The sequence below is a fragment of the Scyliorhinus torazame genome, chromosome 17, assembly GCF_047496885.1.
Source record: "Scyliorhinus torazame isolate Kashiwa2021f chromosome 17, sScyTor2.1, whole genome shotgun sequence".
In the NCBI taxonomy this organism is placed as follows: Eukaryota; Metazoa; Chordata; class Chondrichthyes; order Carcharhiniformes; family Scyliorhinidae; genus Scyliorhinus; species Scyliorhinus torazame.
The window spans coordinates 160808361-160834141 of record NC_092723.1 but is presented as its reverse complement, the minus strand read 5'-3'; the positions used below and the strand labels follow the sequence as shown (position 1 = coordinate 160834141).

The 25781-nt window shown below is 55.4% G+C and overlaps 2 protein-coding genes across 6 annotated transcripts in view; one reads left to right on the top strand and one right to left on the bottom strand.

Moving 5' to 3' along the window:
• LOC140394335 (cytohesin-3) overlaps positions 1 to 25781 on the bottom strand; it is a 152359-nt gene that overhangs the window by 20900 nt on the left and 105678 nt on the right. For all 5 annotated transcript variants that reach the window (XM_072481523.1, XM_072481526.1, XM_072481525.1 and 2 more), the window contains exons 6-7: positions 3822 to 3902; positions 2711 to 2823 (exon numbers count right to left, since the gene is read on the bottom strand). In XM_072481523.1, the coding sequence (XP_072337624.1) occupies positions 2711 to 2823; positions 3822 to 3902 (194 nt within the window). The remainder of the gene's footprint in view (positions 1 to 2710; positions 2824 to 3821; positions 3903 to 25781) is intronic.
• LOC140394542 (uncharacterized) overlaps positions 7713 to 25781 on the top strand; it is a 36150-nt gene continuing 18081 nt past the window's right edge. Inside the window, exon 1 of the mRNA XM_072481902.1 lies at positions 7713 to 7800. Within this exon, the coding sequence (XP_072338003.1) occupies positions 7713 to 7800 (88 nt within the window). The remainder of the gene's footprint in view (positions 7801 to 25781) is intronic.

The window sequence follows — 25781 nt, the reverse complement described above, 5'->3', positions numbered from 1 at the left end:
ATTTGCCCCTTAATTGGAAAAAAAAATAATTGGGTACTCTTAAAAAAAAATTTTTTTTTTAAAGAAAGAGACTAAGCTTGCAGCGATTTAAAGACCAGGGAATCACCAGGGAGTGCCTTGTTCCTGGAAGTCAGTTTGATGATGCTCAGGAGATTGAGTGAAGGAATTTTCAAAGGGGACACTGGTCGTGCCTTGGTGTAGCAGGGAGAAGAGACCTGTTGAATAATCACGTGTAGGGGATTTTATTTACAAGGCTATATATTTGTTGGGAGTGTGGCATAACGTATAAATGCAACTTCGAATCTTCATTTGTGTTAATTAATTAATTGCAAAAACTATCTTTCCTGTAGTTTTGCACATTAGTTGCTAAAGTGGTGTTAGTTTATTTTAGTTTGTTTGCTGCAATAAAAGTCTTAAACTTGAAATCTTATGTATTTCTTTTCATTGGATGCTGGGAAATCCATGGCTGGGATTCTCTGTCCCTGCGCCAGGTCGGAGAATCCCCGGGGGGAGGCGCAAATCCCAACCCGCCGCCAGTTGCTCTATTCTCCGGCACCGTTTTCCGGGGGCCGGCAGGGATTCCCGCCATGCCGGTCGGGGGCCATTGACAGCGCCCCACCCCCCTGGCGATTCTCCGGGCCTCAATGGGCCGTGCGGCCATCCATTTTTGGCCAGTTCCGCCAGCGTGATTTACTCACCTCACACACGGCGGGACTTGGCAGGTAAGTGTGCGGGGGCGGTCCTGGGGGGGCACGGGGGGATCCGACCCCGCGGGGGCCCCCACGGTGGCCTGGCCCGCGATCGGGACCTACCGATCTGCGGGCTGGCTGGTTCTGTGGGGGGCCTTCTTTCCTCCATGCCGGGCCCCTGTAGGGCTCCGCGTGGAGAAGGGAACCCCCGCGCATGCGCGGAAATACGCCGGCTGGAGCGGTGGGGACGACTCCGGCGGCAACCTAGCCCCCTTGAAAGGTAAAAAATTCCTCACCTTGGGGGGCAATTGACGCCGGAGACGTTGGCGCTGGTTTTCCCGCCGGCGTGGGGACATAGCCCCATTTTCAGAGAATCCCGCCCCATATCTCTTTAAAAGTTATTAGTCTGTATGGGGATCGTAGCAACACAATAGGAGATATTAAGTGACCAAAAGCTTGATCAAAGGGGTATATTTTAAGCAGCTTCTTTAAGGAGGAGGAGAGGCAGAGAGGTTTAGGGAGGGAATTGCAAAGTTTATGGACTGTGGTACAAAAATAAAGACTTGAATTTATATAGCACCTTCGCAATCACCAGTGTCCCAGTGTCTCAATGAAGCGTTCTAATGTAGAAATATGGCAAGTTCCTACAAACCACAAATCACCAAGACCAGGGAACAATTCCTTTTGTTTGCCGAGTAAGTTGGGCTGCATGACTGACAAAAATGGTCCATCAAATGTAAGATGCCCCCATCAATGAAGTCTACTTCAGACAGGTTAGTAGGATAGACAAGACGCAGATCAATTCATGGAAAGATAAGGTAAAACCACTGAAAGGGACGTGCACCAGGACTCTCAACAGATGGGAAAAGATCTAGGGTGAGAACATGGGCAGCACAACTTCGGGTGTGCTCATTATTACAGTAGGTGAAGGCCAGTCACAGGAGTACTGGAATAGCTGTGCCTGGATGGTATTGAAAGCAATACCCATGAACTCTTTGTCTATCTGTCAATCAACTTTGCAACAATGCTGTCACAGTTGAATCAACACTTAATTAGGATGCGTGGAACTGATCAATATCTTTATGTCCAAGCTCCTCGGGTTGAACAAACTTCAAGGACGAGTTAAGTATCGAGCCAATATCCTAGAGTTTCTGTAATCACTCTTTTTCTATACTGGTTAAATCTACCTCCGGGAGGGCAGCACGGTGGCGCAGTGGTAGCACTGCTGCCTCACGGTGCCGAGGTCCCAGGTTCGATCCCGGCTCTGGGTCACTGTTCGGGTGGAGTTTGCACATTCTCCCCGAGTTTGCGTGGGTTCCACCCCACAACCCAAAAGGTGTGCAGGCTAGGTGGATTGGCCATGCTAAATTGCCCCTTAATTGGTAAAAATGAATTGGGTACTCTAAATAAAAATCTACCTCAGGGCAAGATTATTGTTGTCATTCTAGTCCTGTTTCCACCCAGTGAAACCCTTGGCGGTCTCATCTTGTTTTACCATCCAACTCAAGAATAGAATCTTCAGAGACTTTTCCAGAAGAGAAACAGCTTTTGACACAATGACTGGGTTCCAATCAAGCTGCTGGAATGATCAGAGGTGAGTCTACCGACACCACTGCTGAAGCAGTATAGCCAAAAGAAATCTCTTCTCTGAAGAGGTTCAGGGACAATACGAATGAAACAGAAGCTCAGGTCTTCCATTATTAATCAGGCTCTTGAAGTGGGATGAAAATTCAACAGCACATTGTTGATGCGCCTACTATCTGAACGAGATGTAATCAGAAGTTTAGGATGAGGAAGCCATTCAGCCCCTTGAGCCTGTTACATCTTTCAATAAAAGATCTGTATCTCAACTCCATTTACCAGTCTTCTACATAACCCTTCTACATCCCTTCCTAACAAAAATCAGCTTCATAGAAGGAAGTGCCGCAAAACAAAGACAAGACCTAGAGAGGTGGAAAGAAAAAATGATACCAAGAAACAAACGCATCATATTTACTGTTTACAGATATAATTCAACCAACCTGTCGACTGGAAGACCCCAGGATTGCACTGACAATATCGTGAGGCAAATGATTCCATCATTCGATCTATTTTCTGTGCCTCACCTGGCAACCTGAAGCTCCATAGAAACTGCCTGCCACATAAAAAACAAAATGGACAACTGTGAGAGCTGGCAGCAGTCATTTAAGATCAGAATGAAGAGGTGCCGAGGGCTTATTGATTGCAACAAGCTCTAAAATCATTCCCTCGCTCAGTACTTGTGCAGCTTTTAGCTACCATTTTAACTAGAACATTATCTCATCTTTTAAAATTCATAGTTAGGAAAAATCTACACACACACAAAATGCCCTAATCACATAATGGAAGCACCAAAGTCCTTTACAGCCAATGAAGTACTTTTTGAAGTGTAGTTATTTATGTAATGTAGAAAAAACAGCAGCCAACTTGTGCACATCAAGCTCCCAGAAACAGCAATCATATAACGACCAGATAATCTGTTTGACTCATGTTGGTTACCATGGAGAGCTCTCCTTTGGCTATTGCCCTGACATTTTATACATTTGAACGTTCACCTGAGGGGGCAGCCAGAGCCCTTCAGTTTAACATCACATCTGATAATGCAGCACTGCCTCACCAGAAGTGTCAGTCTGGATTATGCACTCAAATCTCTGGAGTGGGGCTGGAATCCACAAACCTCTGACTTGGTGGGTGGGGGGGGGGGGGGGGGCGCTAACCGCAGGTGTCCACTCTGCTCCCATATTCCCTCATGCACCTTGCTAAATTGGCTCAGGACAAGCCAAGGCCCCTGTGCAACCACTGCTAGGGCTTCAGTTCTTATGCACCTGTGGAGAGGTACAAAAAATGCTGCACATTACCGAGGAATGTGGCTGGGTAATCACCTTAAACTCAGCAAACTGAGAGGTTATCTCTTGGCTTCAAGGATTTACATTCGCTAATTAAAACAAATCCCCTTTCCAGTACTCATCAACAAAGAAGAGATTATTATGCAGGAAGCTGTAAAATAAAAGGGCACTGTATTTGGGAGTATATAAACCCAACAAGAATGCTCATGCACTGGATTTAAAATAATTCTAAACATCTACTCAGCATTTTTGGAGGAAAAAAACAAACCTCAGAGCTTGTACTAAGTGAAGGTCAGCAAACTCATGAAGCTCAACAAATGCTTGCAGAACCTTGAGGTTAAATTCATCTCTGCAACAAGAAGAAACATACAATGCATTTAATACCCTTGCAATAAATTTGAACCAATTTGGCCAACAGTGCCTGTGCCAGCTTCAACAAGTCATCCTACTCCTTCCTGCTCTTTCACCAGGAGGTGTGAAAAATTTCCCTTCTTAAATGTTTATCCAATACGTTTTAGAAAGATGGAATCAGCTCCCAGTGCATTCCAGATAACAACTAGTTGTGTTTTATTTATTCTCCTCTCTCCATTAGCTCTTGCTTTAGAATCCTCTAGATACTGACCCTGGAAGCAGCTTCTCCTCATTTTATCACATCAACGCCACTCAAAATGATAATACCTCGAAAATTCACTTTAAAAAGTTTTAAACAAACAGAATAATGTTGCTTCAGCATTAAATGTTCCTTTATTTTAAAAAAAATTGTTAATGGGGCGTGAGCATCACTGGCTAGGCCAGCATTTATTGCGCATCCCTAATTGCCCTTGAGGAGGGGGGCGGTAAGTGGCCTTCTTGAACCGCTGCAGTCCATGTGGTGTAGGCAAGGTTAGGATCTTAGAACATAGAACATTACAGCGCAGTACAGGCCCTTCGGCCCTCGATGTTGCGCCGACCTGTGAAACCACTCTAAAGCCCATCTACACTATTCCCTTGTCGTCCATATGTCTATCCAATGGCCATTTGAACGCCCTTAGTGTTGGCGAGTCCACTACTGTTGCAGGCAGGGCATTCCTCGTCCTTACTACTCTCTGAGTAAAGAACTTACCTGACATCTGTCTTATATCTATCTCCCCTCAATTTAAAGCTATGTCCCCTCATGCTAGACATCACCATTCGAGGAAAAAGGCTCTCACTGTCCACCCTATCCAATCCTCTGATCATCTTGTATGCCTCAATTAAATCATCTCTTAACCGTCTTCTCTCAAACGAAAACAGCCTCAAGTCCCCCAGCCTTTCCTCATAAGATCTTCCCTCCATACCAGGCAACATTCTGGTAAATCTCCTCTGCACCCTTTCCAATGCTTCCACATCCTTCCTATAATGCGGCGACCAGAATTGCACGCAATACTCCAAATGCAGCCGCTTCAGAGTTTTGTACAGCTGCAACATGACCTCATGGCTCCGAAACTCAATCCCTCTACCAATAAAAGCTAACACACCGTACGCCTTCTTAACAACCCTCTCAACCTGGGTGGCAACTTTCAGGGATCTATGTACATGGACACCGAGATCTCTCTGCTCATCCACACTGCCAAGAATCTTACCATTAGCCCAGTACTCTGTCTTCCTGTTATTCCTTCCAAAATGAATCACCTCACACTTTTCTGCATTAAACTCCATTTGCCACCTCTCAGCCCAGCGCTGCAGCTTATCTATGTCCCTCTGTAACTTGTAACATCCTTCCTCACTGTCCACAACTCCACTGACTTTAGTGTCATCTGCAAATTTACTCACCCATCCTTCTACGCTCTCCTCCAGGTCATTTATAAAAATGACAAACAGCAGTGGCCCCAAAACAGATCCTTGTGGTACACCACTAGTAACTGGACTCCAGTCTGAACATTTCCCATCAACCACCACCCTTTGTCTTCTTCCAGCTAGCCAATTTCTGATCCAAACTGCTAAATCACCCTGAATCCCATGCCGCCGTATGTTCTGTAGTTGCCTGCCGTGGGGAACCTTATCAAACGCTTTACTGAAATCCATATACACCACATTAACTGCTTTACCCTCATCCACCTGTTTGGTCACCTTCTCAAAGAACTCAATAAGGTTTGCGAGGCCCGACCTACCCTTCACAAAACCGTGTTGGCTATCTCTATTCAAATTATTCCTTTCCAGATGATTATACATCCTATCTCTTATAAACCTTTCCAAGATTTTGCCCACAACAGAAATAAGGCTCGCTGGTCTATAGTTACCTGGGTTGTCTCTACTCCCCTTCTTGAACAAGGGGACAACATTTGCTATCCTCCAGTCTTCTGGCACTATTCCTGTAGACAAAGATGACTTAAAGATCAAAGCCAAAGGCTCAGCAATCTCCTCCCTAGCTTCCCAGAGAATCCTAGGATAAATCCCATCCGGGCCAGGGGACTTATCTATTTTCACACTTTCCAGAATTGCTAACACCTCCTCCTTATCAACCTCAAGCCCTTCTAGTCTAGTAGCCTGAATCTCAGTATTCTCCTCGACAACATTGTCTTTTTCCTGTGTGAATACTGACGGAAAATATTCATTTAGCACCTCTCCTATCTCCTCGGACTCCAAGCACAACTTCCCACTACTGTCCTTGACTGGCCCTACTCTTACCCTAGTCATTCGTTTATTCCTGACATATCTATAGAAAGCTTTAGGGTTATCCTTGATCCTACCTGCCAAAGACTTCTCATGTCCCCTCCTGGCTCTTCTTAGCTCTCTCTTTAGGTCCTTCCTAGCTAACTTGTAACTCTTGAGCGCCCTAACTGAACCTTCATGTCTCATCTTTACATAAGCCTCCTTCTTCCTCTTGACAAGCGTTTTGACTGCTTTAGTAAACCACGGTTCCCTTGCTCGACCACTTCCTCCCTGCCTGACAGGTACATACTTATCAAGGACACACAGTAGCTGTTCCTTGAACAAGCTCCACATTTCCACTGTGCCCATCCCCTGCAATTTTCCTCTCCATCCGATGCATCCTAAGTCTTGCTTCATCGCATCATAATTGCTATTCCCCCAGATATAACTCTTGCCCTGCGGTATACACCTATCCCTTTCCATCATTAAAGTAAACGTAATGGAATTGTGGTCACTATCACCAAAGTGCTCACCTACTTCCAAATCTAACACCTGTCCTGGTTCATTACCCAGTACCAAATCCAATATGGCCTCGCCTCTCGTTGGCCTATCTACATACTGTGTCAGGAAACACTCCTGCACACATTGGACAAAAACGGACCCATCTAAAGTACTCGAACTATAGCATTTCCAGTCAATATTTGGAAAGTTAAAGTCCCCCATAACAACTACCCTGTTGCTTTCGCTCCTATCCAGAATCATCTTTGCAATCCTTTCCTCTACATCTCTGGAACTTTTCGGAGGCCTATAGAAAACCCCTAACAGGGTGACCTCTCCTTTCCTGTTTCTAACCTCAGTAGACGAGTCCTCATCAAACGTCCTTTCTGCCACCGTAATACTGTCCTTGACTAACAATGCCACCCCTCCCTCTCTTTTACCACCTCCCCTGAGCTTACTGAAATATTTAAACTCCGGCACCTGCAACAACCATTCCTGTCCCTGTTCTATCCATGTCTCCGGAATGGCCACAACATCGAAGTCCCAGGTACCAATCTTGATCCCCATTAACATATGGCTCCAATAGCCATAGGGTGCATTAGATTAAAGATTTTTTTAAATAACAACGCAGGGAGTTTACAAGAAATCTGATTTTAAAAAGCAAATTTTCCTATATATTTGACTGTTTTGAGATTTTATTGACTGACCTGTAAGGTTTGAATCAGTAGATTTTGTATAATTGTTTGGGGGTGGGGGGAAACAGAGATTGAGTACGCGAGAGCACGCGGCAGAAAGCGAGCGAGAGCGAGCGCGCGCCAGAGAGCGAGCGCACACTAGAAAATGAGAGCGCGCGAGAGAACGAGAACGCGAGAGAGAACGAGAGCGCGAGAGAGAATAAGAGCGAGAGACAGAACAAGAGCGCGCGAGAGAGAGAACGAGAGCGCGCGTAGAGAGAGTGAACGAGAGCGTGCATGAGAGAGAGAGAACGAGCGCGTACGTGAGTAAGAGAGAACAAGAGCGCGCGAAAGAGAGAGAGAACGAGAGCGCGTGCATGGGAACGAGAGCACGCGCATGGGAACGAGAGCACGCGCATGAGAACGAGAGCACGCGCATGAGAACGAGAGCCGAGGGCCATGGTGGTACACTTTCACCATTTCCTGGACAAGCAACACGTTCTGCGGTGGGCCAAGAAGGAACGGAGCAGCAAATGGGAGAACTGTGAGCTGCGCATTTATCAGGACCTGGGCGCGGATCTGGTCAAGAGGAGAGCTTGATTTAATCGTGCAAAAACGGCCCTCTTTAAGAAGGGATTGAAGTTCGGGATGCTGTACCCAGCCCGTCTGTGGGTCACACATGAGGAACGGGACTTCTACTTTGAAACATCAGATGAAAATGGACTTTTATTAAAGAAAATAGGCTGGAGGCGAATTAAAAGACACTGAAGCCTTGGAGAAGTACTGTGGTGGCGATTTGTTGTGCTGGGTTGCATAAATATAAGTAGTGCTATGTGTAATAAGGGGCTGTTTGGATGGCTAAAGGTAACTTTGTCTTGCAGGGAGCTGGTTAGAAGGGGGGGGTGGGCTTTGGGGTTGGTTCTTTTTCTAAAGTGGCTGTTTCTTCACTGTTTTTCTGATGTTTGTTTACTGGGGAATGTGATGCTTTTAAAATGTTTATCCATGTGGGGGGAGAGGGGAGAGAACAATGGGGAGACAGACTGCTTGGTGCCGGGGCGGGCGCTATCAAGTCAGCATGAGTCAGCTGACTCTTGGAAGCGCAGTGGGGGGTGAGCAGGTGTTAAGCTGGAGCTTGATTTGGGGGGTTGGGTTTCTAGTGTTGTTGCTGGGGGGGTGGGGGGTTAGCTGCTTTGCTGACAGGGGAAGAACTGTTACTAGGGGACAAATGGGAGGTCGGGAAAGGCGACTGCCCGATGGGGGCTCGAGGAGGCGGAGGGCACGAGCTAGAGGCTGGCTTAAAAAGGGGGATGGCTAGTCGGCAGGGGGGAGGGGCTGGAAGCCCCCCGACCAGGCTGATTACATGGAACATCAGAGGGTTGAACGGGCCGGTCAAGAGAGCTCGTGTTTGCGCATTTGAGGGGGGTGAAGGCGGACGTGGCAATGCTACAAGAGACACACCTAAAGGTTACATATCAGACGAGATTAAGAAAGAGGTGGGTCAGCCAAGTATTCCACTTAGGGCTAGACTCAAAGGCCAGGGGGGTAGCAATCGTGATCAGCAAACGAGTGGCATTCGAGGCAGGAAGAATCGTGTCAGCTGCGTAAAGCGAGACCCGGAACCAGCCCTTTCCAGTTCCTAGAGGCTCTTGACGCCATGGCCGGGGGGGGGGGGGGGGGGAGCACCGGGTCTCGCTTTACGCAGCTGACCTGTATATTTCAGACCCGTTGGAGGGGTTGGGGGAAGTAATGAGAATCCTGGGGGAATTTGGCAAATATTCGGGGTATAAATTGAGCATACGGAAAAGTGATCCAGGCAAGAGGACTGGAGAAGAGACTGGGAGAGCTGCCGCTTAGAATGGTAGGGAAGAGCTTTCAATATCTGGGAATCCAGGTGGCCCGGGAATGGGAGGCACTGCACAAGTTAAACCTATTCCGGTTGGTAGAACAAATGGAAGGGGACTTTAACAAATGGAAGGGGTCGGACTTCCGGTGGCGTGGACGAGAAGGGCAGCCGCAACAACAAGAGCTCCCGCCGGTGACCGCAATTTGCGGCGATTTCGGGGAAATCCCCAAGTTTTCACACACCCGATTATCGTCAGCCTTTGGGGCCGCCACGAGCAGCCAGCGGGGCCGGTTTACAAACCGGCGAAGAACCCAGCGCGGGTGTCGGGCGGCAAAGGCTGAGGCGCCGGGGCCCAGCGCGGCAGGTCAGAGTAGCGGGGGCGGAGCTACGAGGAGGCCGAGGCGGCAGGCCCGAGGCCAGGGCACCATGTAGGGAGGGTGCTCCACGTCGGATGGCTCCCACCTAGGAAGAAGAAAGAAGGTTGAAGCCTGGTCCCAGGTGAATGCAGAGGAGAAAGAAAGAAGATTTAAGGAAGTTTGGTGAAAGTTTTTTTTTCTCTCTCCCCCCCTTTTTTTTTTCAAAAAAGAAGAATGTCAGATTGATGAAGGGCAGGAGGTTGAAGGGGGAGAGAGGAGAAAAGAAAGAAGATAAAAAACAATAAGCCGCTAAAGGATGCGATCCATAAGGTATACTCGCAGATCAACTTTTTTGTGGTGGGGAAGGCTTTGCTGGTTGGAGTCAAGGGGTCGGAATACTCTGCAATTGCAGTGTCAGATCACGCTCAACATTGGGTGGTTATGGTGCTGGAGAAGGGGGCAGCGCAGAGACCGGGGTGGAAACTGGATGTGGGGCTTTTGGGGAACCAAGTGTTCTGTGAGAAAATTGAAAAGGTAATTAAGGAATATGTAGGTTTCAATTGTACGGGTGAGGTGTCGAAGGCAGTCGTCTGGGAGGCTCTAAAGGCGGTGGTGAGACGTGAGGTAATTTCGTTTAAGGCCAGGGTGGATAAAGAGGAGAGGTTGGAGCGGCAGAGGGTAATAGATGAGATGTTGGAGGTAGATAGGAGGTATGCAGAGGATGGGGACCCGGCGAAGCTGGAAAAGAGGAAGGAACTACAGGCGAGCTTCGACCGACTGTCCACCAGGAAGGCGATGCGCCAACTGAGACGAGCAAGGGGTGCAGTTTATGAACATGGAGATAAGGTGGGCGTATGTTAGCAGGTCAGCTCCGGAGGGAGGCAGCGGCAAGGGAAATTCTTCAGGTGAAGGATAGAGCAGGGAAGTTGGTGGTGGCCCCAGTGCTGATTAACAAGGTTTTTGAGGAGTTTTATGAGAGGTTGTACAAGTCAGAGCCACTCGGGGGAGACCGTGAGATGCAGGAATTTCTAGATGGGTTGGAGTACCCGAGGCTAGGGGAGGGGGACAGGGCTACATTAGAAGGAGCAATAGTGGAGCAGGAGATAAAGGATGCGATTGGGAGGATGCAGTCAGGGAAGGTGGCAGGGCCGAATGGGTTTCCAGTGGAATATTATAAAAAATTTAAGGATAGGTTGGCACCCCTGATGGTGGGGATGTTTCAGGAGGCTATAGGGAAGGGGGTGTTGCCGCAAACCTTGGGGCAGGCATCGATTTCCGTGTTACTAAAAAAAGATAAGGATCCGACGGAGTGTGGGTCGTATCGGCCCATATCACTTCTGAATGTGGACGTAAAAGTGTTGGCGAAGGTACTGGCGGGTAGGCTGGAGGAGTGCCTTCCGAAGGTGATAGGGGAGGATCAGACGGGGTTCGTGAAAGGGAGGCAGCTGTTTTCGAACATTAGGAGGGTTTTGAACGTTGTTATGGCACCGGCGGAAAGAAAGGAAATAGAGGTAGTTGTGGCATTGGCCGCCGAGAAGGCGTTTGATCGGGTAGAATGGGGGTACCTGATGGCAGTGATGGAGCGGTTTGGGATTGGACCAAGGTTTGTGAACTGGGTAAAGCTATTATATAAGGAACCGAAGGCGAGTGTCCGCACAAATAATATCAGTTCGAGAAACTTTTCTCTCCACCGTGGAACGAGACAGGGATGTCCTATGTCCCCCCTGCTGTTTGCACTTGCGATTGAGCTGTTGGCCATCGCATTGAGAAGTTCGGGAGCATGGAAAGGAACAGTGCGGGGGGGGGATAGAGCATAGGGTGTCCTTATATGCCGCCGACTTGCTGCTGTATGTGTCGGAGCCGAGTGCGTCGATAGGAGGAATATTGGAGCTACTGCGGGTATTTGGGTCTTTCTCGGGGTACAAGTTGAACCTGGACAAGAGTGAGTACTTTGTGGTGTCTCGGCCGGGGGTCAGGGCAGGGGTGGAGGGGCTGCCATTCCGTAGAGCAGGGACTCATTTTAGGTATCTGGGGGTGCAGGTTGTCCGGGAGTGGGGGAGGCTTTGCAGGTACAACATCACTAGTTTGGTGGGGAGAGTGAATGCCGATCTGGCAAGGTGCGATGGCCTTCCTCTGTCACTGGCGGGTCGGGTACAGGCGGTTAAAATGAATGTGTTGCCGCGATTCCTGTTTATTTTTCAATGCCTACCGATTTTCCTGCCAAAGTCTTTTTTCAGGGAGATTGAGGGAAGGATTACCTCATTCATATGGGGAGGGAAGGTGGCCAGAGTGAGAAATGTGCTGCTACAGAGGGGAAGGCAGGCAGGGGGTTTGGGTCTCCCGAACTTGTTGTACTACTACTGGGCGGCGAACGTGGAGAAAGTGTGGAGCTGGGTCAGAGGGGTTGATTCTCAGTGGGTCAGAATGGAGGAGAGTTTGTGCAGGGGGTCGGGGCTGAAGGCACTTGCAACAGCGCCACTCCCGATAGCTCCGGGGAAATATTCAGGGAGTCCGGTAATAATAGCTTCATTGAAAATCTGGAGGCAGTTTCGCCAACACTTCGGGTTGGGGGCAGGGTCAAGGGAAATGCCGATTCGGGGGAACCACAGATTTGAGCCAGGGAGGTGGGATGGACGTTTTCGGAAATGGGAAGAGAAGGGGATTAAGACGCTAAAAGATTTGTTTCTTCGGGGTCGGTTTGCAGGATTGAGGCAGCTGGGAGCTGGAAGCGAAGTATGGGCTAGAGCAGGGAGAAGTGTTTAGGTACATGCAGGTTCGGGATTTTGCCAGGAAGGAGATACAGAGCTTCCCAGAGGAACCGGCCTCCAGCGGTGTACGGAGCTATTCTGGAAGAGGGGGGGGGGGTGGTAGATTAAGGGTGACTCCGGGTAATCCCTGATTCCTTTTTGTCATTTGTTTATGTAAACATGCGGGCTGATGTTTTGGGGTTGGTGGGCAGATGGGATCATTGTTATTATGGGGATTGACATATCTTGCTGATTATTGTTTATTGTTGATGGGTGTAAATGTGGGAGAAAATGTGAAAAAGGAGAATAAAAATATATTTTTAAAAAACAAATGGAAGGGGTCATGCTCCCGCTATCACTGGCAGGGAGGGCACAGACCGTGAAAATAACGGTCCTCCCCAGATTTCTGTTTGTCTTTCAGTGCCTCCCCATCTTCGTCCCAAAGGCCTTTTTCAAGCAGGTGAATAAGGTTATTTCGGGCTTTGTGTGGGCGGGTAAAACCCCGCGAGTGAAGAAAGTGTTGCTGGAGCGCAGTCGGGAGGAGGGTGGGTTGGCGCTGCCAAACTTCTGCAATTACTACTGGGTGACTAATATAGCCATGATTAGGAAGTGGGTAGTGGGGGAGGGGTCGGCATGGGAGCAGATGGAGGCGGCGTCATGCAAAGACACCAGTTTGGGAGCACTGATAACGGCACCTCTTCCGTTCTCGCCAGCCCGATACTCCACAAGTCCGGTGGTGGTGGCGGCTCCGAGAATCTGGGGGCAATGGAGGAGATATAAGAGAGTGGAGGGAGCATCGGTTTGGACCCCGATTTATAATAATCATAGGTTTGTACCATGTAGGCTAGATGATGGGTTCCGGAGTTGGCAAAGGGCAGGAATTGGAAGGATGGGGGATCTATTTATAGATGGGAGCTTTCCCAGCTTGAAAGCCTTGGAGGAAATTTGAATTGCCAGCAGGGAACGGGTTTAGGTATTTGCAGGTGCGGGACTTCCTGAGAAAACAGGTGCCAGCCTTTCTGCTGCTGCCGCCATGGGGGATACAGGATAGAGTAGTCTCCAGTACCTGGGTGGGAGAGGGGAAGATTTCAGATATTTACCAGCAACTTTTGGATGCGGAGGAAACTCCGATGGAGGAGCTTATGGGCAAGTGGGAGGACGAGCAAGGAGGAGAGATAGGTCTACGGGCGGATGCCCTAGGCAGGGTTAATACCTCCTCATCATAAGCCAGGCTCAGCCTGATACAATTTAAGGTAGTCCACCGGGCACACATGACAGCTGCTAGGATGTGCAGGTTTTTCGGGATAGAAGATAGGTGTGTGAGGTGCACGGGAAGCCCAGCAAATCATGTCCACATGTTTTGGGCATGCCCGAAGGGTTTGGGCAGGGTTTTGCTAAAGCAATGTCCACGGTACTAAAAACACGGGTGGTGCCGAGTCTGGAGGTAGCGATCTTTGGAGTGTCGGAAGAGCCGGGAGTTCAGGGGCGAAAGAGGCTGACATCTTGGCCTTTGCCTCCCTGGTAGCCCGAAGACGGATCTTTGGAGGGACTCGAAGCCCCCGAGTGTAGAGACCTGGGTTAGTGACATGGCTTTCTCAGTCTCGAGAAAATAAAGTTCGCCTTAAGAGGGTCAATGGTCGAGTTTACTCGGAGGTGGCAGCCGTTCGTCGACTTTCTCGGGGGAAACTAAACTGTCAGCAGATGCAGTATTCCGGGGAGTGGGGAGGGGGGGGGGGGGGGGGGGGGGGGGGGGGGCACCAGATTGTTGTTGTATGGTTGAGGTGTATGAAGATTGAGATGGGGGGGAAATGTTTATTATACGATGCTGATGTCATTGTCTATGTTATTTTTATAAAAATTTTCAAATACCTTAATAAAAACATGTTTTGACAAAATGAGACGAGAGCACACGCATGAGACCGAGACCGAGAGCGAGAGCACGCGCGCGCGAGAGAGAGAACGAGAGTACGCGAGAGAGAGAACGAGAGCACGCACGCGAGAGAGAGAAAACGAGAGCATGTTCGCGAGAGAGAGAACGAGAGCGCGCGCGAGAGGGAGAGAACGAGAGCCAAGCGCGCGAGAGGGAGCGAACGAGAGCCACGCGCGCGAGAGGGAGCGAACGAGAGCACGTTCGCGAGAGAGAGAACGAGAGCGCGCGCGAGGGAGAGAACGAGAGCCAAGCGCGCGAGAGGGAGAGAACGAGAGCCACGCGCGTGAGAGGGAGAGAACGAGAGCCACGCGCGCGAGAGGGAGAGAACGAGAGCCACGCGCGCGAGAGGGAGAGAACGAGAGCCACGCGCGAGAGGGAGAGAACAAGAGCACGGGCGCGAGAGGGAGAGAACGAGAGCACGGACGCGAGAGGGAGAGAACGAGAGCACGCGCGAGAGGGAGAGAACGAGAGCACGGGCGCGAGGGAGAGAACGAGAGCACGGGCGCGAGAGGGCGAGAACGAGAGCACGCGCGAGAGAGAGAGAGAACGAGAGCACGCGCGAGCGAGAGAGAACGAGAGCACGCGCGAGCGAGAGAGAACGAGAGCACGCACAAGAGAGAGAGAACGAGAGCACGCACGAGAGAGAACTAGAGCACGCGCGCACAAGAGAGAGAACGAGAGCACGTGTGAGAGAGAGAACGAGAGCACGTGCGAGAGAGAGAGAAAACGAGAGCACGCGCGCGAGAGAGAGCGAGAGAGAGAACGAGAGCACGCGCGCGAGAGAGAGAGAGAGAGAGAACGAGAGCACGCGCGCGAGAGAGAGAGAGAACGAGAGCACGCGCGCGAGAGAGAACAAGAGCACGCACGCGAGAGCGAACGAGAGCTCGCGCGCGCGAGAGAGAACGAGAGCGCGTACGCGAGAGAGAACGAGAGTACGCGCGCGAGAGAGAGAACGAGAGCACGCACGCGAGAGAGAACGAGAGCACGCGAGAGAGAGAGAACGAGAGCACGCACAAGAGAGAGAGAACGAGAGCACGCACGAGAGAGAACTAGAGCACGCGCGCACGAGAGAGAGAACGAGAGCACGTGCAAGAGAGAGAACGAGAGCACGTGCGAGAGAGAGAGAACGAGAGCACGCGCGCGAGAGAGAGAGAGAACGAGAGCACGCGCGCGAGAGAGAACGAGAGCACGCACAAGAGAGAGAGAACGAGAGCACGCACGAGAGAGAACTAGAGCACGCGCGCACGAGAGAGAGAACGAGAGCACGTGCGAGAGGGAGAACGAGAGCACGCGCGAGAGGGAGAACGAGAGCACGCGCAAGAGGGAGAACGACAGCACGCGGGCGCGAGAGATAGAACGAGAGCTCGTGCGCGAGAGAGACCTAGAGCTCGCGCGAACGAGAGCTCGCGAGCGCAAGAGAGAACGAGAGCTCGCGCGCGCAAGAGAGAACGAGAGCGCGCGCGCGCAAGAGAGAACGAGAGCGCGCGGGAGATAACGAGAGCGCGAGAGAGAGAACGAGAGTACGCGTGCGAGAGAGAGAACGAGAGCACGCACGCGAGAGAGAACGAGAGCGCGCGCGAGAGAGAACGAGAGCAAGCGCGCGAGAGAGAAAATAAGAGCAAGTGCGCAAGAGAGAGAGAGAACGAGAGCACGCGCGCGAGAGAGAACGAGAGCACGCGCGCGAGAGAGAGAACGAGAGCGCGCGCGGAAGAGGGAGAGAACGAGAGCACGCGCGCGCGAGAGAGAGAACGAGAGCATGCGCGCGCGAGAGAGAGAGAGAGAGAACGAGAGCACGCGCGAGAGAGAGAACGAGAGCACGCACAAGAGAGAACGAGAGCACGCGCGCACGAGAGAGAGAACGAGAGCACGTGCGAGAGACAGAACGAGAGCACGTGCGAGAGAACGAGAGCACGTGCGAGAGAGAGAACGAGAGCACGTGCGAGAGAGAGAACGAGAGCACGTGCGAGAGAGAGAACGAGAGCACGCGAGAGAGAGAGAACGAGAGCACGCGCGAGAGGGAGAGAACGAGAGCACGCGCGAGAGGGAGAGAACGAGAGCACGCGCGAGAGGGAGAGCGAGCGCGAGAGGGAGAGCGAGAGCGAGAGCGAGAGCACGCGCGAGAGGGAGAGCGAGAGCGAGAGCACGCGCGAGAGGGAGAGCGAGAGCACGCGCGAGAGGGAGAGCGAGAGCACGCGCGAGAGGGAGAGCGAGAGCACGCGCGAGAGGGAGAGCGAGAGCACGCGCGAGAGGGAGAGCGAGAGCACGCGCGAGAGGGAGAGCGAGAGCACGCGCGAGAGGGAGAACGAGAGCACGCGCGAGAGGGAGAACGAGAGCACGCGCGAGAGGGAGAACGAGAGCACGCGCGAGAGGGAGAGCGAGAGCACGCGCGAGAGGGAGAGCGAGAGCACGCGCGAGAGGGAGAGCGAGAGCACGCGCGAGAGGGAGAACGAGAGCACGCGCGAGAGGGAGAACGAGAGCACGCGCGAGAGGGAGAACGAGAGCACGCGCGAGAGGGAGAACGAGAGCACGCGCGAGAGGGAGAACGAGAGCACGCGCGAGAGGGAGAACGAGAGCACGCGCGAGAGGGAGAACGAGAGCACGCGCGAGAGGGAGAACGGGAGCACGCGCGAGAGGGAGAACGGGAGCACGCGCGAGAGGGAGAACGGGAGCACGCGCGAGTGAGAGAACGGGAGCACGCGCGAGAGGGAGAACGGGAGCACGCGCGAGAGGGAGAACGGGAGCACGCGCGAGAGGGAGAACGGGAGCACGCGCGAGAGGGAGAACGAGAGCACGCGCGAGAGGGAGAACGACAGCACGCGCGAGAGGGAGAACGACAGCACGCGCGAGAGGGAGAACGACAGCACGCGCGAGAGGGAGAACGACAGCACGCGCGAGAGGGAGAACGACAGCACGCGCGAGAGGGAGAACGACAGCACGCGCGAGAGGGAGAACGACAGCACGCGCGAGAGGGAGAACGACAGCACGCGCGAGAGGGAGAACGACAGCACGCGCGAGAGGGAGAACGACAGCACGCGCGAGAGGGAGAACGACAGCACGCGCGAGAGGGAGAACGACAGCACGTGGGCGCAAGAGGGAGAACGACAGCACGCGCGAGAGGGAGAACGACAGCACGTGGGCGCGAGAGGGAGAACGACAGCACGTGGGCGCGAGAGGGAGAACGACAGCACGTGGACGCGAGAGATAGAACGAGAGCTTGCGCGCGCAAGAGAGAGAGAACGAGTGCTCACGCGTGCGAGAGAGAGAACGAGAGCACGCGAGAGAACTAGAGCGCGCGCGCGATAGGGAGAGAACGAGAGCCACGCGCGCGAGAGGGAGAGAACGAGAGCCACGCGTGCGAGAGGGAGAGAACGAGAGTTACGTGCGCGAGAGGGAGAGAACGAGAGCACGGGCGCGAGAGGGAGAGAACGAGAGCACGCGCGAGAGAGAGAGAACGAGAGCACGCACAAGAGAGAGAGAACGAGAGCATGCGCGCACGAGAGAGAGAACGAGAGCACGTGCGAGAAAGAGAACGAGAGCACGTGCGAGAGAGAGAGAGAGAGAGAGAACGAGAGCACGCGCGCGAGAGAGAGAGAACGTGAGCACGCGCGCGAGAGAGAACGAGAGCACGCACAAGAGAGAACTAGAGCACGCGCGCACGAGAGAGAGAGAACGAGAGCACGTGCGAGAGAGAGAACGAGAGCATGTGCGAGAGGGAGAACGCGAGCACGCGAGAGGGAGAGAACGAGAGCCACGCGCGCGAGAGGGAGATAACGAGAGCCACGCGTGCGAGAGGGAGAGAACGAGAGTTACGTGCGCGAGAGAACGAGAGCTACGCGCGAGGGAGAGAACGAGAGCACGGGCGCGAGAGGGAGAGAACGAGAGCACGCGCGAGAGAGAGAGAGAGAACGAGAGCACGCACAAGAGAGAGAGAACGAGAGCACGCGCGCACGAGAGAGAGAACGAGAGCACGTGCGAGATAGAGAACGAGAGCACGTGCGAGAGAGAGAGAGAACGACAGCACGCGCGAGAGGGAGAACGACAGCACGCGCGAGAGGGAGAACGACAGCACGCGCGAGAGGGAGAACGACAGCACGCGCGAGAGGGAGAACGACAGCACGCGCGAGAGGGAGAACGACAGCACGCGCGAGAGGGAGAACGACAGCACGCGCGAGAGGGAGAACGACAGCACGCGCGAGAGGGAGAACGACAGCACGCGCGAGAGGGAGAACGACAGCACGCGCGAGAGGGAGAACGACAGCACGCGCGAGAGGGAGAACGACAGCACGTGGGCGCAAGAGGGAGAACGACAGCACGCGCGAGAGGGAGAACGACAGCACGTGGGCGCGAGAGGGAGAACGACAGCACGTGGGCGCGAGAGGGAGAACGACAGCACGTGGACGCGAGAGATAGAACGAGAGCTTGCGCGCGCAAGAGAGAGAGAACGAGTGCTCACGCGTGCGAGAGAGAGAACGAGAGCACGCGAGAGAACTAGAGCGCGCGCGCGATAGGGAGAGAACGAGAGCCACGCGCGCGAGAGGGAGAGAACGAGAGCCACGCGTGCGAGAGGGAGAGAACGAGAGTTACGTGCGCGAGAGGGAGAGAACGAGAGCACGGGCGCGAGAGGGAGAGAACGAGAGCACGCGCGAGAGAGAGAGAACGAGAGCACGCACAAGAGAGAGAGAACGAGAGCATGCGCGCACGAGAGAGAGAACGAGAGCACGTGCGAGAGAGAGAACGAGAGCACGTGCGAGAGAGAGAGAGAGAGAGAGAGAGAACGAGAGCACGCGCGCACGAGAGAGAGAACGAGAGCACGCGCGCACGAGAGAGAGAACGAGAGCACGTGCGAGCGAGAGGGAGAACGACAGCACGCGCGAGAGGGAGAACGACAGCACGCGCGAGAGGGAGAACGACAGCACGCGCGAGAGGGAGAACGACAGCACGCGCGAGAGGGAGAACGACAGCACGCGCGAGAGGGAGAACGACAGCACGCGCGAGAGGGAGAACGACAGCACGCGCGAGAGGGAGAACGACAGCACGCGCGAGAGGGAGAACGACAGCACGCGCGAGAGGGAGAACGACAGCACGCGCGAGAGGGAGAACGACAGCACGTGGGCGCAAGAGGGAGAACGACAGCACGCGCGAGAGGGAGAACGACAGCACGTGGGCGCGAGAGGGAGAACGACAGCACGTGGGCGCGAGAGGGAGAACGACAGCACGTGGACGCGAGAGATAGAACGAGAGCTTGCGCGCGCAAGAGAGAGAGAACGAGTGCTCACGCGTGCGAGAGAGAGAACGAGAGCACGCGAGAGAACTAGAGCGCGCGCGCGATAGGGAGAGAACGAGAGCCACGCGCGCGAGAGGGAGAGAACAAGAGCCACGCGTGCGAGAGGGAGAGAACGAGAGTTACGTGCGCGAGAGGGAGAGAACGAGAGCACGGGCGCGAGAGGGAGAGAACGAGAGCACGCGCGAGAGAGAGAGAACGAGAGCACGCACAAGAGAGAGAGAACGAGAGCATGCGCGCACGAGAGAGAGAACGAGAGCACGTGCGAGAGAGAGAACGAGAGCACGTGCGAGAGAGAGAGAGAGAGAACGAGAGCACGCGCGCGAGAGAGAGAGAGAACGAGAGCACGCGCGCGAGAGAGAGAGAACGTGAGCACGCGCGCGAGAGAGAACGAGAGCACGCACAAGAGAGAACTAGAGCACGCGCGCACGAGAGAGAGAGAACGAGAGCACGTGCGAGAGAGAGAACGAGAGCATGTGCGAGAGGGAGAACGCGAGCACGCGAGAGGGAGAGAACGAGAGCCACGCGCGCGAGAGGGAGAGAACGAGAGCCACGCGTGCGAGAGGGAGAGAACGAGAGTTACGTGCGCGAGAGGGAGAGAACGAGAGCTACGCGCGAGGGAGAGAACGAGAGCACGGGCGCGAGAGGGAGAGAACGAGAGCACGCGCGAGAGAGAGAGAGAGAACGAGAGCACGCACAAGAGAGAGAGAACGAGAGCACGCGCGCACGAGAGAGAGAACGAGAGCACGTGCGAGAGAGAGAACGAGAGCACGTGCGAGAGAGAGAGAGAACGAGAGCACGCGCGCGCGAGAGAGAGAGAACGAGAGCACGCGCGAGAGAGAGAGAGAACTAGAGCACGCGCGCACGAGAGAGAGAGAACGAGAGCACGTGCGAGAGAGAGAACGAGAGCATGTGCGAGAGAGAGAACGAGAGCACGCACGAGAGGGAGAACGAGAGCACGCGCGAGAGGGAGAACGTGAACACGCGCGAGAGGGAGAACGAGAGCACGCGGGCGCGAGAGATAGAACAAGAGCTCGTGCGCGAGAGAGACCTAGAGCTCGCGCGAGAGAGAGCGAACGAGAGCTCGCGCGCGCGAGAGAGAACGAGAGCACGCGCGAGAGAGAGAGAACGAGAGCATGCGCGAGAGAGAGAGAACGAGAGCACGCGTGCGAGAGAGAGAACGAGAGCATGCACGCGAGAGAGAACGAGAGCGCGCGAGAGAGAGAACGAGAGCACGCGCGCGAGAGAGAAAACAAGAGCAAGTGCGCAAGAGAGAGAGAGAACGAGAGCACGCGTGCGAGAGAGAGAGAACGAGAGCACGCGCGCGCGAGAGAGAGAGAACGAGAGCACACGCGAGTGAGAGAGAGAACGAGAGCGCGCGCGCGAGAGGGAGAGAACGAGAGCACGCGCGAGAGAGAACGAGAGCAAGCGCACGCGAGAGAGGGAGAGCGAGAGCACGCGCGAGAGAGAGAACGAGAGCACGTGCGAGAGAGAGAGAACGAGAGCACGCGCGGGAGAGAGAGGGAGAACGAGCGCGCGCGCGAGAGAGAGGGAGAACGAGAGCGCGCGCGCGAGAGAGAGAGAGAGGACGAGAGCACGCGCGCGAGAGAGAACGACAGCACGCACAAGAGAGAGAGAACGAGAGCACGCGCGAGAGAGAACTAGAGCACGCGCGCACGAGAGAGAGAACGAGAGCACGTGCGAGAGAGAGAACAAGAGCATGTGCGAGAGGGAGAACGAGAGCACGCGCAAGAGGGAGAACGACAGCACGCGCGGGAGAGAGAGGGAGAACGAGCGCACGCGCGAGAGGGAGAGAACGAGAGCCACGCGCGCGAGAGGGAGAGAACGAGAGCCACGCGCGAGAGGGGGAGAACAAGAGCACGGGCGCGAGAGGGAGAGAACGAGAGCACAGGCGCGAGAGGGAGAGAACGAGAGTACGCGCGAGAGGGAGAGAACGAGAGCACGGGCGCGAGGGAGAGAACGAGAGCACGGGCGCGAGAGGGCGAGAACGAGAGCACGGGCGCGAGAGGGCGAGAACGAGAGCACGCGCGCGAGAGAGAACGAGAGCACGCACAAGAGAGAGAGAACGAGAGCACGTGCGAGAGAGAGAACGAGAGCACGCGCGAGAGGGAGAACGAGAGCACGCGCGAAAGGGAGAACGAGAGCACGCGCGAGAGGGAGAACGTGAACACGCGCGAGAGGGAGAACGAGAGCACGCGCAAGAGGGAGAACGACAGCACGCGGACGCGAGAGATAGAACGAGAGCACGTGCGCGAGAGAGACCTAGAGCTCGCGCGAGAGAGCGAACGCGAGCTCGTGCGCGCGAGAGAGAACGAGAGCATGTGCGCGCGAGAGAGAGAACAGGAGCACGCGCGAGAGTGAGAGAACGAGAGCATGCGCGTGAGAGAGAGAGAGAGAGAGAACGAGAGCACGCGCGCGAGAGAGAACGAGAGCACGCGCGCACGAGAGAACGAGAGCACGTACAAGAGAGAGAGAACGAGAGCACGTACAAGAGAGAGAGAACGAGAGCACGCACGAGAGAGAACTAGAGCACGCGCGCGAGAGAGAGAGAACGAGAGCACGCGCGAGAGAGAGAGAACGAGAGCACGCGCGAGAGAGAGAGAACGAGAGCGCGCGCGAGAGGGAGAGAACGAGAGCCACGCGCGCGAGAGGGAGAGAACGAGAGCCACGCGCGCGAGAGGGAGAGAACGAGAGCCACGCGCGCGAGAGGGAGAGAACGAGAGCCACGCGCGCGAGAGGGTGAGAACGAGAGCCACGCGCGCGAGAGGGAGAGAACGAGAGCCACGCGCGCGAGAGGGAGAGAACGAGAGCCACGCGCGCGAGAGGGAGAGAACGAGAGCCACGCGCGCGAGAGGGAGAGAACGAGAGCCACGCGCGCGCGAGAGGGAGAGAACGAGAGCCACGCGCGCGATAGAGGGAGAGAACAAGAGCCACGCGCGCGAGAGGGAGAGAACAAGAGCACGCACAAGAGAGAGAGAACGAGAGCACGCACGAGAGAGAACTAGAGCACGCGCGCACGAGAGAGAGAACGAGAGCACGTGCGAGTGAGAGAACGAGAGCACGTGCGAGAGAGAGAACGAGAGCACGCGCGAAAGGGAGAACGAGAGCACGCGCAAGAGGGAGAATGACAGCACGCGCAAGAGGGAGAACAACAGCACGCGGGCACGAGAGATAGAACGAGAGCTCGTGCGCGAGAGAGACCTAGAGCTTGCGCGAGTGAGAGCGAACGAGAGCTAGCACGCGTGCGAGAGAGAACGAGAGCACGCGCGCGAGAGAGAGAGAGAAAACGAGAGCACGTGCGCAAGAGAGAGAGAGAGAGAACGAGAGCGCGCGCGCGCGCGAGAGAGAGAGAGAACGAGAGCACGCGCGCGAGAGAGAGAGAACGAGAGCGCGCGAGAGGGAGAGAACGAGAGCCACGCGCGCGAGAGGGAGAGAACGAGAGCCACGCACGCGAGAGGGAGAGAACGAGAGCTACACGTGCGAGAGGGAGAGAACGAGAGCCACGCGCGCGAGAGGGAGAGAACGAGAGCCACGCGCGAGAGGGCGAGAACGAGAGCACGGGCGCGAGAGGGAGAGAACGAGAGCACGCGCGCGAGAGAGAGAGAGAACGAGAGCACGCGTGCGAGAGAGAGAACGAGAGCACGCACAAGAGAGAACTAGAGCACGCGCGCACGAGGGAGAGAACGAGAGCACGTGCGAGAGAGAGAACGAGAGCACGCACGAGAGAGAACGAGAGCACGCACGAGAGAGAACTAGAGCACGCACGCACGAGAGAGAGAACGAGAGCACGTGCGAGAGAGAGAACGAGAGCACGTGCGAGAGAGAGAGAACGAGAGCAAGCGCGCGAGAGGGAGAGAACGAGAGCACGCACAAGAGAGAGAGAACGAGAGCACGCACGAGAGACAACTAGAGCACGCGCACATGAGAGAGAGAACGAGAGCACGTGCGAGTGAGAGAACGAGAGCACATGCGAGAGAGAGAACGAGAGCACGCGCGAGAGGGAGAACGAGAGCACGCGCAAGAGGGAGAACGACAGCACGCGGGCACGAGAGATAGAACGAGAGCTCGTGCGCGAGAGAGACCTAGAGCTCGCGCGAGAGAGAGCGAACGAGAGCGCGTGCGCGAGAGAGAGAACGAGAGCACGCGCGCGTGAGAGAGAGAGAAAACGAGAGCACGTGCGCAAGAGAGACCTAGAGCTTGCGCGAGTGAGAGCGAACGAGAGCTAGCGCGCGTGCGAGAGAGAACGAGAGCACGCGCGCGCGAGAGAGAGAGAGAAAACGAGAGCACGTGCGCAAGAGAGAGAGAGAGAACGAGAGCGCGCGCGCGAGAGAGAGAGAGAACGAGAGCACGCGCGCGAGAGAGAGAGAACGAGAGCGCGCGAGAAGGAGAGAACGAGAGCCACGCGCGCGAGAGGGAGAGAACGAGAGCCACGCGCGCGAGAGGGAGAGAACGAGAGCTACACGTGCGAGAGGGAGAGAACGAGAGCCACGCGCGCGAGAGGGAGAGAACGAGAGCCACGCGCGAGAGGGCGAGAACGAGAGCACGGGCGCGAGAGGGAGAGAACGAGAGCACGCGCGCGAGAGAGAGAGAGAGAACGAGAGCACGCGCGCGAGAGAGAGAACGAGAGCACGCACAAGAGAGAACCAGAGCACGCGCGCACGAGGGAGAGAACGAGAGCACGCACGAGAGAGAACGAGAGCACGCACGAGAGAGAACGAGAGCACGCACGAGAGAGAACTAGAGCACGCGCGCACGAGAGAGAGAACGAGAGCACGTGCGAGAGAGAGAACGAGAGCACGTGCGAGAGAGAGAGAACGAGAGCACGCGCGCGAGAGGGAGAGAACGAGAGCACGCACAAGAGAGAGAGAACGAGAGCACGCACGAGAGAGAACTAGAGCACGCGCGCACGAGAGAGAGAACGAGAGCACGTGCGAGTGAGAGAACGAGAGCACGTGCGAGAGAGAGAGAACGAGAGCACGCGCGAGAGGGAGAACGAGAGCACGCGCAAGAGGGAGAACGAGAGCACGCGCGCACGCGAGAGAGAGAGAACGAGAGCGCGCGAGAGGGAGAGAACGAGAGCCACGCGCGCGAGAGGGAGAGAACGAGAGCCACACGTGCGAGAGGGAGAGAACGAGAGCCACGCGCGAGAGAGAGCACGCGCGAGGGAGAACGAGAGCACGCGCGAGAGGGAGAACGCGAGCACGCGCGAGAGGGAGAACGAGAGCACGCGCGAGAGGGAGAACGAGAGCACGCGCAAGAGGGAGAACGAGAGCACGCGCAAGAGGGAGAACGACAGCACGCGGGCACGAGAGATAGAACGAGAGCTCGTGCGCGAGAGAGACCTAGAGCTCGCGCGAGAGAGAGCGAACGAGAGCGCGTGCGCGAGAGAGAGAACGAGAGCACGCGCGCGTGAGAGAGAGAGAGAGAAAACGAGAGCACGTGCGCAAGAGAGAGAGAGAGAACGAGAGCACGCGCGCGCGAGAGAGAGAGAGAACGAGAGCACGCGCGCAGGCGAGAGAGAGAGAACGAGAGCACGCGCGCACGCGAGAGAGAGAGAACGAGAGTGCGCGAGAGGGAGAGAACGAGAGCCACGCGCGCGAGAGGGAGAGAACGAGAGCCACGCGTGCGAGAGGGAGAGAACGAGAGCCACACGTGCGAGAGGGAGAGAACGAGAGCGGGCGCGAGAGGGAGAGAACGAGAGCGGGCGCGAGAGGGAGAGAACGAGAGCACAGGCGCGAGAGGGAGAGAACGAGAGCACGGGCACGAGAGAGAGAACGAGAGCACGCGCGAGAGAGAGAGAGAGAACGAGAGGACGCACAAGAGAGAACGAGAGCACGCGCGCACGAGGGAGAGAACGAGAGCACGTGCGAGAGAGAGAACGAGAGCGCGCGAGAGAGAGCACGCGCGAGGGAGAACGAGAGCACGCGCGAGAGGGAGAACGAGAGCACGCGCGAGAGGGAGAACGCGAGCACGCGCGAGAGGGAGAACGCGAGCACGCGCGAGAGGGAGAACGCGAGCACGCGCGAGAGGGAGAACGAGAGCACGCGCGAGAGGGAGAACGAGAGCACGCGCGAGAGGGAGAACGAGAGCACGCGCGAGAGGGAGAACGAGAGCACGCGCGAGAGGGAGAACGAGAGCACGCGCGAGAGGGAGAACGAGAGCACGTGGGCGCGAGAGGGAGAACGAGAGCATGTGGGCGCGAGAGGGAGAACGAGAGCACGCGCGCGCGAGAGAGAGAGAGAGAGAACGAGAGCACGCGCGCACGCGA